Source organism: Peromyscus eremicus, chromosome 6, assembly GCF_949786415.1.
Source record: "Peromyscus eremicus chromosome 6, PerEre_H2_v1, whole genome shotgun sequence".
NCBI lineage: Eukaryota > Metazoa > Chordata > Mammalia > Rodentia > Cricetidae > Peromyscus > Peromyscus eremicus.
Genome location: NC_081421.1, coordinates 74,338,990 through 74,353,342, shown reverse-complemented (window position 1 = coordinate 74,353,342; position 14,353 = coordinate 74,338,990). Strand labels below are relative to the sequence as shown.

At 47.4% G+C, this 14,353-nt stretch overlaps 1 protein-coding gene across 2 annotated transcripts in view; it reads left to right on the top strand.

Moving 5' to 3' along the window:
- The window catches only part of Cd101 (CD101 molecule), a 37,647-nt gene extending 23,665 nt beyond the window's left edge, over positions 1-13,982 (top strand). For both annotated transcript variants that reach the window (XM_059264921.1, XM_059264922.1), the window contains exons 8-9: positions 3,743-4,138; positions 13,563-13,982. In XM_059264921.1, the coding sequence (XP_059120904.1) occupies positions 3,743-4,138; positions 13,563-13,780 (614 nt within the window). In that variant the 3' untranslated portion in view covers positions 13,781-13,982. The remainder of the gene's footprint in view (positions 1-3,742; positions 4,139-13,562) is intronic.
- The last annotated feature ends 371 nt before the right edge of the window (positions 13,983-14,353 follow it).

The window sequence follows — 14,353 nt, the reverse complement described above, 5'->3', positions numbered from 1 at the left end:
GCACAGCCGCCCAGGGAATCATATCTCCAGATCTCTATAATAACCGGCTGTGCCACTCCAGTGGGGCTCTACTGTAATTTGGCAGAGAAAGAGTAATACGAAGCCTATTTCTCCCACTGTGAACAGAAACTGTACAACTCTATGGGGATGTGTGGAGAAATTGCTTTTCAACATTTGGCTGCCTAAACATAAGGCAAATAGAAGTAGTTAACTGTTGGAATGGCTTACTGGGGGCGCCTTCTCCACCTCTGGAGATCTTTAAAAATGTGATGGAACTTCCATCCATTTGAGCTAGTCTACAGCACTGCCGTCTGAATGCGGGCAAGCTTGACTAGATCTCTCAGTACTGGCCGGGTCACCTCTATCGGCAGATTAAAGTCAGATGGGTGTCACGGCTAAGGAACTGGACAAGAGCCAACAGTATGATGTAAATAACTCGATCTAAAGTGATGCTTAAAGTACTATTTTCAAGATGACATTAAAAAAAAAAAACCTAGGATGATAACTGGACATTCCCATATGCTAGGAAACGGGACTACAAAAATGAATGCGATACCGCTCTTGCCCTTGGGGAGCTCACAGTCTGTGAGAGAAGCAGAGGTAGCTTAGGAAGAGATCGCTCTCTCTCTCTATCTGCCCTGGCTCACTTCCTCTCCAGGCCCCTCCCCTTTCTCTGTTAAGCTTGAGTATTCCTCTGGGAGCGATCCTGGGCTCTTGCTCTTCTGCTTTTCACTCTCTGCTGTTCTCAGAGCTTCCACGCCGCTGCCCTGGCTTTAACTGTCACTGACAAGATGATTACGTTACATCTTTGGGTTTAGATGGCCTGAGCCTTAGGCTCTTAGATTCTACTGTTCACTTCTACATGGACGCTCCAGAGACCCCCACCGCCATTGCATTGATGTCTCCTTACATTCTGCATCTGTGTGACTGATGGCCCTGCCTTCCACTTGTCCTAGCCGAACACTTGACTGCGTGTGCCTGCCCATTTCAAGGAGGCAACATCTCTTGGCTCAAGCCAGTGTTTCTCAGGTAGAAATCTGGCCTCAGTATTAGATCTTTTAGTGTATCATGAAATTCTCACAGTCTTCACCGTTGAGTAGATTGGACTGGGAGACACCTAGGAGGTTAGTAGGGTGTGTTTATAAGAATACTTTTGGTGTGTTTATGAGAATATTGCCAGAGAGGATTAACTAAGGGAAGACCTGCCTAAATATATATGGTCTCAGCAAACAGGCTTGGGGCCCTAGACAGAATACAAGGGAAGGAGGAGGAAGTCCACAGGGGCAGGCATGCTCTCTCTCTACACCCTTACCATCTGGAGAGAAGCTTTTGCCACATGGTCCAACCTCTGATATTCTGCCTTACCTCAGGCCCAAAGCGAAGGATCCAGCCGACTCTGGACTGAAATCTCTGAGGCCATCAACAGACCAAACCTTTCTTCCTCTAAACTCTTTCTTTTAAATATCTGTTACAACAACATCAGCAATAACAACAACAACAACAAAACTAACATGGGAGATTGATGCCAGAGAGGTACGGTCCATGCTGCAACCTGATGAAGTGGTTTTTAAGATTTGAAACTGGGAGGAGTTTGGAAGAGGTTGAAGAAGCAGGCTAGAACATCTCTAGAATACTTTAAGAGTTTAATGGAGAATTCTGGTGAAAGAAAATGCTGGTAGGAATGCGGACAGAGAGACTGTGCTCATGAAACTTCATAGAAATGAAGACTCTATTGGGAAGTAGACTAAAGGCCATTCATGTTGAGTTCTGGCAAATATCTTGTTCATTCCCTAAGACTTGAGTGAGGTTGGACTCAAAAGGAATTGAAAAAATTCCAAGACCACTCGGGCTGTGGCATGGTGACCGCTAGCTGCTTTTAGCCAGGTTTACAGTGCAATTGGGAACAAAAACAGAGCAGAGAAACGTGAAAATCTTGGCTCAAGTTGGGGCTCAAGGAAAGTGTGGCTGTTAGAAATTAAAGTCACATACTTCTCACTAGCACAAAAGGAAAAGTCTCTTGGAGGCATCTCAGGGATTGGCCAGACCCACCAATCAAAGACTCAAGGATGTAAGAGTAACTTCATTGAGGACATTTTCCTTTGAAAGCCGGGTGTGGTGGTGTTCGACTAGGAAGACTGAGGCAGAAGGATGACAGCTTCAAAGACATCCTATCTTACGTCGTGAGTTCCAGACTACCTTGAGCTACTGTGGGGTTTTTTGTTGTTGTTGTTGTTGTTGTTTTTGTTTTGTTTGTTTTTAATGACTTTCCCTTGAGATGAGAGCAACATGGCTGGAGTTTCCTCTCACACTGAGCTCCACAGGAAGTTGGTTCTGTGATATCCATGGCATAGACACTATGAGACCACTGAAGCCATAGTCCAAGGACTCCTAGTCATAGGTCAAGCTGGTTATAAATCTTATCAGCCATCCACATGGTGCTAGTTTTATAGGCATGAAAAATATAGGAATTATTGGATCATGGAGCCCAAAACCACCAGCCATATAATACATCTTGGCTTCCTCAAGTTGTTTTGCTCAGGTATTTTTGTCACGGTGATGGAAAACTGACTAAGACAACACAATGACACTTCTCAACTTGAGAATGTTTATAGTTAACCAAATTCTCTTAAAGTACTGAGGGTACCAAGCAAATCCTCTCTGTGAGCTCCATGTGACTGTCGGTTGACACTGTATACCTGGGCTAGGGAATGAATTAAGAAATAAGCTGCAAGGAGATATGGAGGCAGGCTGGTTATCACTGCAGCAGAGGATTTTCTCTCAGGTCAAAAGAAAAAAGAATTTCAAGAAGAAAATGAACCTCAGTGACAAAAGCCAAGAAGAAAACAAAGTCACTGAAGGGGTCCCTTGAGCTTGGAACTGCACTGTGGTGAAGTACTGTGATGGATTAGAAACCAGTTTGCAATCAAATAGAGAGTAACTTGAGGCAAGAATGCAGAGAATTTTATATAAATTAATATTTTGCTTGATTCCACATTGAAGGACAAATAAATACTAGTTAGACTAAACATAGTCCAGGATCAGGAAAAAAAGGAGTTAAAAACAACAAAACAATTTAATAGATGAATTTGTAGCAGAGTTGAAAATGTCATGCACACTGCAATTTCCCACCTTGACTTCCAGTTGCTCTTTGTTATATTGGGTGTGTCATCCCAAGTCCTCACCTGCTGGCTAGTGGGAGATGGGGTAAGAAGGAAGGCCCAAAGCTGTTTAAGGCATACTAATCTAATAACTGAGATGTCCCCCTGGGTGGTATTCTGTCGCTTATATCAGTGTTCTGGGTCTCAGGGTGTCTGAACAAGAGAGAATATCTGGGTGTGGCGGGGGTGGGGGGGAGGTGATTTCATCAAAAGGCATGGTACTGGTGTAATTCATAACTCGAGAGAGTACTGAGAGTTGTGAACAGCACCTGTGGGAAATCAAAAAGGAAGTTCAAAGACACGTGGAGGCTGCAAGCCTAGCTGGAGCTGTGTCTATTTTAGTAGTGGGGTCTACCAGGCAAGAGGTCAGGCTAGGGGGGGAAGTGGTGAGCTTGGTTTGTGGCAGAGAATGTTCTGGCAAATGTGAAAAAAATGGGGAAGGATCAAAGGTGAACATCAACGATGAAGGTTCTAATGTCTGGAGAATACCAGACAAGATCTCCCGGTGGAAATGATCCGGCTCAGAGGTGACCATGCCGAAAGTCTGCTCTTCCCTAACCATTCACCACTTTGCCTTCTTCTAGGAAGTCAGGTCCACGTCTCCAAAGTGACGTGGTTGGGAAACGCTACCGAGCATGGAGAGGCGGGCATCAGCTGTAGCCTGGATGGTTCCGGCAGCACAGCCTCCCTGTACTCCGTGACATGGTACTGGAGCAGAGCAAACGCTGAGAGCCAGATGCTGGCGCACCTGCAGTATGATGGCGTGCTGGAGTACGGCCCGGAGGGACGCAGGAGGCTCCTGCACTGCTACCGATCTTCTCCCACCGACTTCGTCCTGAAGCTGCGTCGGGTAGAGATGGAGGATGCTGGGATGTACTGGTGCAGGGTGGCAGAGTGGCAGCAACACGGCCACCCAGCCAAGTGGATCAACCAAGCCTCAAATGAGTCCCAGCGGATGATGCTCAAGGTGCTGCCCTCAGGTAACTTGGGGTCCACCAGCCACTGGCTCATGGGGTCACTGGCATATCCGGTTTCCCTCTGTGCTTCTGCCTAGCTTTGTTTCCTCCTTTTTCCAGACCCATGACAGTTTTTCCGATTTCTCAAAGACGAGGACTTTACTGCCTTTCTCCATAGTAACTCATTTCATCCCGCAAGGTTACATGAGGTTTGGGCACAGACGATTGACTAATGGGCACATCTGAACTGTTCTGACCTTCCCTTCCTAAGCAAAAAAGCGGTCAGCGTCGTGTGGGCCTCAGATAGCCAGAGAACACGAGCAGCCAGCAGGATCCTTACCTCTCGGCTGGTCCTCTGATCTCGGGATGCTGTTTTGTGGTGGAAAAGAAGATGAGGCAGGATAAGATGGCAGTCGTGATGCTAGCTCTGCATTTTGACCCGACTGAACCAGAGTCAATTACATCCAAACACTCCCTTGATCGAGGGAAGAACAATTAACAGAACCAAAGCCACTTTTCCTCAGAGAATCAGTGCGGGGATCTTTGTCTGTCGTTTGTCTTTCTCTCTCTGTCCCTCTATCTGTCTTTCTCTCTCCTCACCAAACTGTCAGGTCCTTGATAATGTTACTGGGCAAACATACTCAACTTTCAGAGAATGATCACTGTGACTCACAGCTTTACAGACTCTGGTTTCTGATCATTCGGCCCTGGAACTCTGAGTCTGCGGCCACACAACACGGCAGGAGTGTGTGACTGAGCAAACCCACTCATCTCTGGCTAGGAAGTGAGAGAGAGGAAGAGGAAGGGCTGGTGTCATGTCCCTTCAATGGCGTGCCTTTAATGACATGAAGATCTCCCACCAGAACCTTCTCCTAAAGGTACCACCACCTCCTAACAGAACCAAACTGAGGAGCAAGCCTTTCCCGCGCGGGCCTTTTAGGGGATGGGGTGGCCATTTAAGATCCAATGTTAGCAACGCTCATTTGGTGTCCTCTTTCCATTGTATTAATGTGTCTTGGAAGACATCAGAGAAGGAAGGATGCCATTTAGAGCTACCTTATAGTTCCCAACAAAGAGAAGAGCCACTCAAAGGCCTTCGACCAAAAAGTGACGGTTCTCTGTGTAGAAAAGTCCCCCTCGGCCAATATCTCAGCCTGGCGTAGTATCAGACAAGTGCTGGGTATCTATTAGACATGTGTTTATAACAAGAGTGCTTTCTTCCAGCAGGACCGATACGTGGTGGCTTGCTGTATTATCTGCCAGTTCATTGTCTTAGCTACTTCTTTCCAGGAGACTCAAACAGGTGAAAGGTGAACTACAGGCTGAACTCTTATTGGAAAAGGATCACTAGAGAAATTAAAGCAGAGTCTTAGTACTCCTCAACAGAACAAATAGATGGGATCCATTATAAAGTTGACATTCCTAGGAGAACAGCTAGCTTTAGCAACAATCCCTAGAAGGGAAGAGGTACATATGGCAATTCTCACAGGCAAAGAGAGCCTCACTGCATTCCAGTGAGGCTTCATTTAACTTGTTACCTAGGGTTCCACCATCCTCTCCCCCATCTATTATTCTGGGCTCCATCATCTTCCCCCATGTCCATTCTTCAGTAATTCTTTTTTTCTTCCAAATGTCCAGGCAGAAATTTTTTAGCAGCTTTTCATTCCAACAGTTATAGGATATCCCACATATCTTGGCATACCCCATAAATGATTTCCCCTGCAATTCACAGGTGCCATAGAATCAGCAGTTTTTACAGTAGAATAAATAGGTAACAACCATAAAAAGGACTGATTCCATGACTAGCAAGCATATCTCCTCTGAGACAGGTGAGAGGCTGCACAGCATATCTATGTGAGATCATGTAGAACATCTCATTGATCATGTAAAAGATGAACTCTGGAAGGAGACACTAAAAAACAGAGTCATTTTTGTCTCTTCTGAAAAGGTTCACAGGCCTGTGCCACGACCAACACGGTTTTCATTTCAGCAAACATCATGTTCCCAAGGAAATCCTGTGGCAAGAGAAACTGGCCTGCTCTGACTTTCTGCTCCTAGCTAGTGGGTAGGGAGACAATCTGGGGTAATAAAAAGTCCTTAGAGGTTGGAGTCACACAGCTCTAAACTCAGACTGCAGTCCTAACCACTTACAAGCCATGTCGTCAGACTATTGATGTGTATGATGTTTGCCTTTCTCATAAAATAAAGATCATGATACAAATATGTTTTAAAAACCTAGACACTGAGCAGGGCAGTGGTGGCACATGCCTTTAATCCCAGCACTCGGGAGGCAGAGGCAGGCAGATCTCTGTGAGTTCAAGGCCAGCCTGGTCTACAGAGCAAGTTCCAGGACAGCTAGGGCTGTTACACAAAGAAGCCCTGTCTCAAAAGAAAAAAAAATCATATGAGATGTGAGCACACAAAACCGTTAATGGAAGGGGTCATTCCCACAGAATGGGGAAAGTTGAATTCACTGTGATAAGTGTCATCAGAGGAGGATAGTCCCAGAATGCTGAGGGAGCAACTGAGCCAGAGTGAGGGGTCAAGTAGAGATGGGAAGGTTCTCTAGAACATGGATGCATGAGAAGAGAGAAAACCATTTTAGGAAAATGGAAAGGCATACAATATAGCAAAAAGACATAAAACTTCATGTCAGAGCCAGGGAACCTCGGTGGTTAAGAAGGGCTGAAACTCAGCGCCCGTAGTAACAAGGCTAAAAGATGAGGGCACTGGGGGGGGGGGGTGGCACAGAGCTCGGATGTGCTTAGTGTATGAAGTGAGGGGGGCACCTTATCATGACAGTCATGGGGTGCCACTGAATAAGTTCAAGTGCAGCAGGGACACCCTTGGCAAGTTCCCATCGGGGGCAGCAGTGAAGCCGAAGTGGTGGGAAGCAGGCAGAGCCAGGAGAGCTACAGGAAACTGTAGCCGAGATGAGGCAAAATGGAGGCCCAAACTCAGGCAGTGCTCACGTGACGGGGGAAGAACAAGCGGTAGGCAATAGGAGGTCGAGTAGCTGGACATCTGTGGCCAGTGAGTGAGCAGCAAAGGCAAATTTGTATTGGGGCTTAAGTGGATCATGAGGCCATTTACCAAGCAACCAAACCAAGGCTGAGCGGGGAGATGGGTCCAATCTGTGCAAGTTGAGCTGGAACTCCACCCAAAGAGAGTTTCCAAGAGGTGTTTATCTGGGAGATAGTAGGAATTCCAAATGTGAACTGCACCTGACTTGTGTATTAGATGCTATCCATGTGTGGCCAGTAAGGACGCTCAAGGAAGGACACTTGAGGTGTCCATATATCCGTGGTGGGAAATCAGAATAGCACATCAGGAGGCAAGGGAAGATGAACTGAACAATACAAAAAGGCTGTTTAAGATAAGACTGGGAGGGCTGAAGAGATGCCTCAGTGCTTAAGAACACTGCCGTGTAGCTATGAGAACTTGAGTTCAGATCCTAGTACCTACACAACAAGCCAGGCGTGATCTCATATGCACTTGTGACCCTGAAACTGTTGGAGGCAGTCAGGAGGCTCTCTGGCATTTGCTGGCTGCCAGTCTAGGCAAGAAAGAAACATGAGCTATGGGTACAGGAGAGACCCTGCCTCAAAGAGACAAGGCAGAGAATGAGAGAGGAGGACACCTGCACACACACACACACACACACACACACACACACACACACACACACACGCTCCAAATGGGAACATCTCCACTAGACCTAACATGGTAGAGACAGAAAAGCAGTAAGCACATCAGGCTGAGGTAGCTGAAGAGTGAGGAAGCAGACATGTCAGACACAGGTTTCTTCCTCAGAGCTGTGAAGGACAAGAGAGAAGACTGTAAGATATGGCAGGAAGCGTCAAACAATGAGTTTTAGTTATTTGCCCTGTTTGGAGTTCAAGTCTGTAGGATCCGGAGCATGTTTACAGTACAGAGGGGGAGGGGCATTGGGAAGGAAGATGGAGTAGGTACAGCAGCCCAGCATCTGGCCATGGAGGCAACCCTTCAGACAGTGCACCTCATGCCATCCTTCCCTGGTCCACATCCGGGCCTTCATATTTCTCTGACTTCCCCTCAGTCATCACGCTGCAGCTACCTGTACCACACACAGTGCCACTAGTGGCCAGGGACTCTGAGAATACACCGGCATCACGTGTCTCCTCCCAGCTCTGGACTGACCCAAGAGAGGCTCAGATATTTACCAGCCCATAATGGTAGTTCTGCTGACTGCCAACTCTACATGCTGGTAGAATCCAAATCAAATACAATCCACTACTGCTCTTCACTTCTCTGCTTCCTTTATTTGACCACACCAGATTGGGTTAGTTTTAGGACTACAGAAAGGAGCCCTGGATCACATGGCTTGAGTGGAGGCCTTACAGGCATATCCTGGACCTTGTGCCTCCCCCATTGTCTCTCTACAGTGACTCAGCAGGGTAGGGGCTATATATAGGGCCAAGTCTTTTTACCTCCCCTTCAGTTCCTAAATACAAATACATTCTTCTTTTGTTTGTTTGTTTGCTTGCTTGCTTTTTGAGATAAGGTTTCATAGAGCCCAGGCTGTCCTCACACATGCCATATAGCCAAGGATAACCTTGTAGTTCTGACCCTCCTGCCTCTACCTCCTCAGTGCCAGAGTTACATATCTGTTCCATTACACCAGGTTTATATGGCACTGGGGAATGGACCCAGGGCTCTGTGCATGCCAGGCAAGTACACTGCCAGTACAGCCACATACTTAGTCCTAAATGTCACAATCTGAAAAATTGTCTGTGATGCAGTGATGGGCCAGCCAGTCCATAAGGCTTTGGGGCAGGGAGTGGATGGCTTATTTGTGGCAGCATAATACTCATTACTATCCCCTAGCTTTTATTTAGATGAGGAGTTTTTTAGAGAGTGGATTCTTAATGGAGACATGCATTCCTACCACACTGAAGTTTCCAGAGAGGCCATTTGTTTACTTTCTCGTGTACACTCAACAAGATCTGGCCGAAGCACTCAGCTCACACTTGATGAAAGAATGAGCAAGCACCCCTCCCATGAGGTTAAAACAGGAAGCTGTCAGGAGCCACTTGCTGTGGGAGGTACTTGCTGCAGAGATCCAAACCCACTTGGGGGCCAGCTCTCTTAAATGACCTCCCACGTTCTGGGTGGAGGCGGGAAGGTTTGAGGAAGCTTTATCCTCTCCCTCACAAGTCAGCACTTCCAAGGTAGTGTCCAGAAGAAAAGCTATTCATGGTGTGCGTGGCTGTGAGCAGAAGGAAGCAAGTTATAAATGGCTGCTCAAGATGAAGTGTGCTCATTATGCTTTTGGCTCTCTTCTGCAGGCCTTGTACTTTGAGTATGGGGCACTTACTTGGATTGACTCAAAATGCCAAACTGTAATGGTTCTGAGTGTCACCCGTTCTCATCCAAATATGGGTGAGAGGCAGATGGTGGGAAATGGTGACTGCAGGTTCCAGAGCAAACAGTGCCCTCCCCCGAGAGGCAATTTAGAGGCACTGGAGCTGACAGTTGCTTGCTGTTGGCCAACTCAGCGCTGTGCAGAGGGCACTCTGCTGCCCTGTGGTGGTAGATTGCTCAAAATGGAGAAACCTCCTCCCCGTGAAGACTGTTCCTTCATACTAAAGGCTAGAGTCTCTGAGGCAGAAGAGCCCAATGCCAGATGTCTTCCTACTTCCTGCATGCTCACCCCATCTCGCTATCACCATACAGCCATTCCAGCAGCCATAAGACCTGTCGTGGACTCACCTCCCGATTCTCTACCACCCCTGACTAGAAAGAAAGCCAGTGTATCACTTACTTTTCTATCTCTGTAAGAAAACACGATGACCAAGGTAGCTCATAGAAGAGTTTGTTTGGGCTTACGATTCCAGAGGAGTGGCGGCCATGAAGGCAGAGCAGAGGCAGCAGGTAGCAGGCATGGCCAGAAGAGCAGACACAGGGCTCTCACTTGAACTGCAAGCACAAAGCAGGGAGAGTGAACCAGAAGCAGTGTGGATCTTCAGACTCCCAAAGTCCGCCGCAGTGACATACTTCCTCTGGCAAGGTCACGTTTCCTCAACCTCCCCAAACAGCACCAATAAGTGGAACCAAGTCTTCGGATGCCTGAGATGGATGGGAAAGCTCACTCAGCCGGTGTCTCCGAAGGAATCATTTAACGTTCCAGTGAAGGGTAAGACTGAGTCCATGAAAGAAGGCGAGAAGTCTGTTGTATTATGTTCAGCTTCCCATCTCTGGGACAGAAGACCTGAGATAACATCTAGGGAGGGAGTCCTATTTTGTCTCATAGTTTTGGAGTTTTCAGGCCACAGTTGGTTGGTTCATGGCTTTGGGCCAGCAGCAAGGCGGATAAGAGGGTGTGACCCTTCGAGAAGCTTCTCTCCTCTTAGCATCCTGGAAACAAGGAGGAAAAATGGTAGAAGAAGACGAAATCAGAATTCCACTGTTCCCTTTAAGGCCATGCTCCCAGTGACCTATGACTTCCCACTAGGCCTCACCTCTTACAGATCCCATCACTTTTGAGTAGTACCAAGCTGAGGCCAAACCTTTACTACCTGGCCCTTTAGAGGACATTCCAGATCCAAACCACAGAGCTGAGGTCTCTGTGAGGAGTCAGCAGGCTTGGCAGAAGGTTGCCTAGGCATTTCTTAGCTTCCCCAGGAACATTCTAGCTAATGTCTATTGCTTGCCCACTCAACAAATGGTCTCGGTATCGTGTTAGATGTTCTATTACATGTTATCTCATTGAAATGCAGTGAATTATTATTATCCCTATTTAGCTGATAAGGAAACAAAGGTTTGGAGGAGATGAAAAACTTACCCATTCTTCATAAGAGTGAGTTAAAGATTTGAATCAAGCTCTCTCTGAAATACAGTTGGTACTCATTCACTCCGCTGCTTGGATGCTCATGGGCAGTGTTTTAACCAGGCCTGGCTCCACCCTCTGTCAGTGAAAGTTCTTAGGTCTGGGGTCAAGAGAGACACTAAGGCAGATTGTCCTTTTGGGTTATCAATGCCATGGACAGACAGCAGCATGGTAGGGGCCCTGATGAGAGTTCAAGCTCACAGGCAGTGTAGGAGGTCTCGTCTTAGAGGTCTCAGGAAAGGGAAGGCTTCCCATCATGAGCTTGCAGCCAGGCTCTCTCTGATTCACCTGCTGCAGAGTGGGTAGGGTGGGGAGGAGAGGAACTCCAGAGAAGGGATGCGCAGCTCTGAGGATGTGGGGAAAGTGACAAGGAAGGGCCCATCTAGTTGAAGCGCACCCATTATATGGGTGGAGGGATGTGTCAACATTGGCACCCTTTTGATATCCCAGGGAGTCCAACCCTGAGGTTTATAAACTTCTTTGGAGAAGTGAAAATCGTGGCTGTCTGTCATTCTCCAGGAGTCTGGACACCTGAAGAGACTGTTTACAGTCTCATAGATGGGCTCTCTGTAGGGGGCTTGCCATTTCCTTACCGTGGCTGTTGCTAGAAAAAAAGAAGTTTCTGTAGGTAGGTAGGTCTGGCTCAGCAATCTGGTCTATGCTAACACAGCATTGTTGTCTCTGCCTCCTTTGGCCATGTTGTAAGTGTCATCCGATGAGCCCTGGGAGACTGACTGGTCCAGCTGGGTCATTTGGGAGAAGAATGCACACAGAGGACAGAAAGTTACAAATTAAACCAGGCATGGTGACACACACCCGTAGTCCCAGCCTTTGGGAAGCTGGAGCAGGAGGAGCAGGAGGACCAGGAGTTCGAGGTTAGTTCGAGAGCTATAGTGAGACTCTGTCTCAGAACAAGACAAACAAACAAATAAACAAAATGAAAGCAAAGAGAAAAATCGAAATCTCTCTTCCATTGATCATGTTTTCAAGAAGAAAAATCAGATGCAAGATGAAGACTACAAATGAGAACAGGAAAAATCCAGGCCACCAACTTCTGCAGCTTTGTGCCAACCCCATTCAGAACGGACAGCCTAATGTTCACCAAGGACCGTCACTCTGCATTGCATAGTGGTAGCCACCCTGGTTCTTGCATGGGGAATACACTCAGCAATTGATTCCTTTATCAGGATCTCGTGAGGCCTTCTAGGGGAAGTGCTTCACAAGATACAAAGACACAGACCTGACTCTCAAGGAGCTCACAGAGCCAGCCTGGAGCAGATGTCTGGGTTCTCTCTTGATTTCCAGCAAAGAGGCAGTCTTTGACGTGTAAAGTGCATCAGTGAGGTCCCAAAGGGGCTTCTTTTTGCAGCGAGAGGTTGATCAGAATGACCTATTAAACCTGTTTTTATCACCGAGGATCTATAATCTCATAAATTCTATAGCTTAACCTTTGAAGAAGAGAGGGCTCATGTCATTATGATTTCCCAAGCAAAGCACAGCTGCTGTCAGCATTGGATGGTTCAGAACAGCCCCAATTTCAAATATATCGTAAATGTAGTTGGAAGACCACAGCAAGTGATCGGTAGCACTTTACACACGTGGCTTTCTGCTGAAGGCCTATAACCTGGGCCTTTGGTCATTAGCTCAGGAGCTCAGGGTGCCATTTCCCAGGACCTGTGGCATCGTGAGTCCACTCTGCTCTGATTCCTTGGGAAGTGGCCAGGAGCCCCATTGCCCGACATGTTTGTCTGCTGATGGTACCTTGCAGCAGACTGCAGCTGCCTGAGGATCACATGCTTCGGCATGCCTCTGTAGTGTGCCTTCGGCAGCAGTCAATTTGGTATAGCTCAGATCAGTAAAAGCTTTTGAGCATCCAACTAGGCACTGTGGGTAATGCATGGATCCCAGGACACTATCAGATATTCTCGATCAAGGTAAGGAAAAGGGCCTAAACAAAGGGCAGCATGACCAAGGAGTGAGAACTGGACCATGTGAAAAGTCTGGCAGCAGTGAGATCCAACCAGACAGGGGCTGTGCCGGAGGCATAGGAAGTGACCGTTGAGCTTTGGGGGGGGCAAGGAGCCAGGGGTTGGGTGACCTATGTGAGTGACGTGGGTCAGGGGGAGAAGCACACTCTTCCATAGGTTCGGCTGCTGCCGAGGGTGGCACAGTGCATTGTGAGTCTCAGACGCAGCAGTGGGAATAGCTCAGTTAAAAATTCAGGGCCAGCTCCACAGTTGAGAACGAGGGCTGAATTATACATGTCTTTTCTGAGGGAAGGAGATTAAAGGAAAGGTTTTCTTTTTTGTTTTGCTTTTCCTTTTGGCTGGTGGTTGTAAGTAGGTCATTGGAAGTTCTATAGCTGCAATGGATAGGCAGGGAGAGATGTGTGTGTTGAGAATGTCCTAGGCCTCTTCTCCCTGTGCTCTGCCTTGCACCCTCACAGGATGAAGAGCCTGTGCTATTCCACCCTGTTATCTACATGGACTTGCCTCTGATAACGTATAAGCAAGGGTACGTGACTAATCAGCCCAGATGATTTGGACACTGATTCTCTTCCGTGTTTCTCTTTTGTTGCAGAATCCACCTTCTCGTCCCGGATCTGCTCCTCCGAACCCTTACTCCACTTCCTCATCGCCTGTCCCCTCATCATGCTGCTGCTGCTGCTCATTTCCCTCCTCTGCTTATACTGGAAAGCCAGGAAATTGTCACAGCTGAGTCTCAGTGCCCAGAAAGAAAAGGCTCTGTGGGTAGACATGAAGACTGGACCAGTTAGGCACGAAGACGAAGGCTACTGAATTGCAAGGCACGCCTATGCTGATAGAGGGAGTGTGATGGGATTGGATTGGATTGACCGGGGTGAAGGAACTCTGCTTCAGACCTTGGCCAAGTTACCTAGGGACCAGAAGGGACGTGTCGTGGGCATATGTTGCTAACCAGATCCTGTTAAGTGTTCTTTTTGTATCATCCATCTTACTCTTTGAGTCCTCCAGAAGTAGATAGCGATATTGCCTCAGCTTACATAGACCTCACCTCCTCAAGGTCCAGCCCTCATCTGGAAAGCAAGGAGCACCATCCAATGAGCCTTTGTTCCTCTCTCATTCCTCTCCAACATCACCTATCAGCTTGGCCCAGTCACAAGGGAAATCATTTCCTTCCGGATAAGAGACACAGGAGAAATCTGATGTCAGCAAAGCAAGAGGAATTGAGAGCATGAACTCAGGTGGCCAGCATCTGAGTCCCCAGTTAGTAAACAACTTCTTTCTAGGCAAGGCCCCATTTCCCCCCAGTCCCTTTACAAATGCCTGCCAAAAAGTGTAAACGTAGGTATCTCATCAATATTGGTTCTTTGACAAAAGGGTAACATGTTG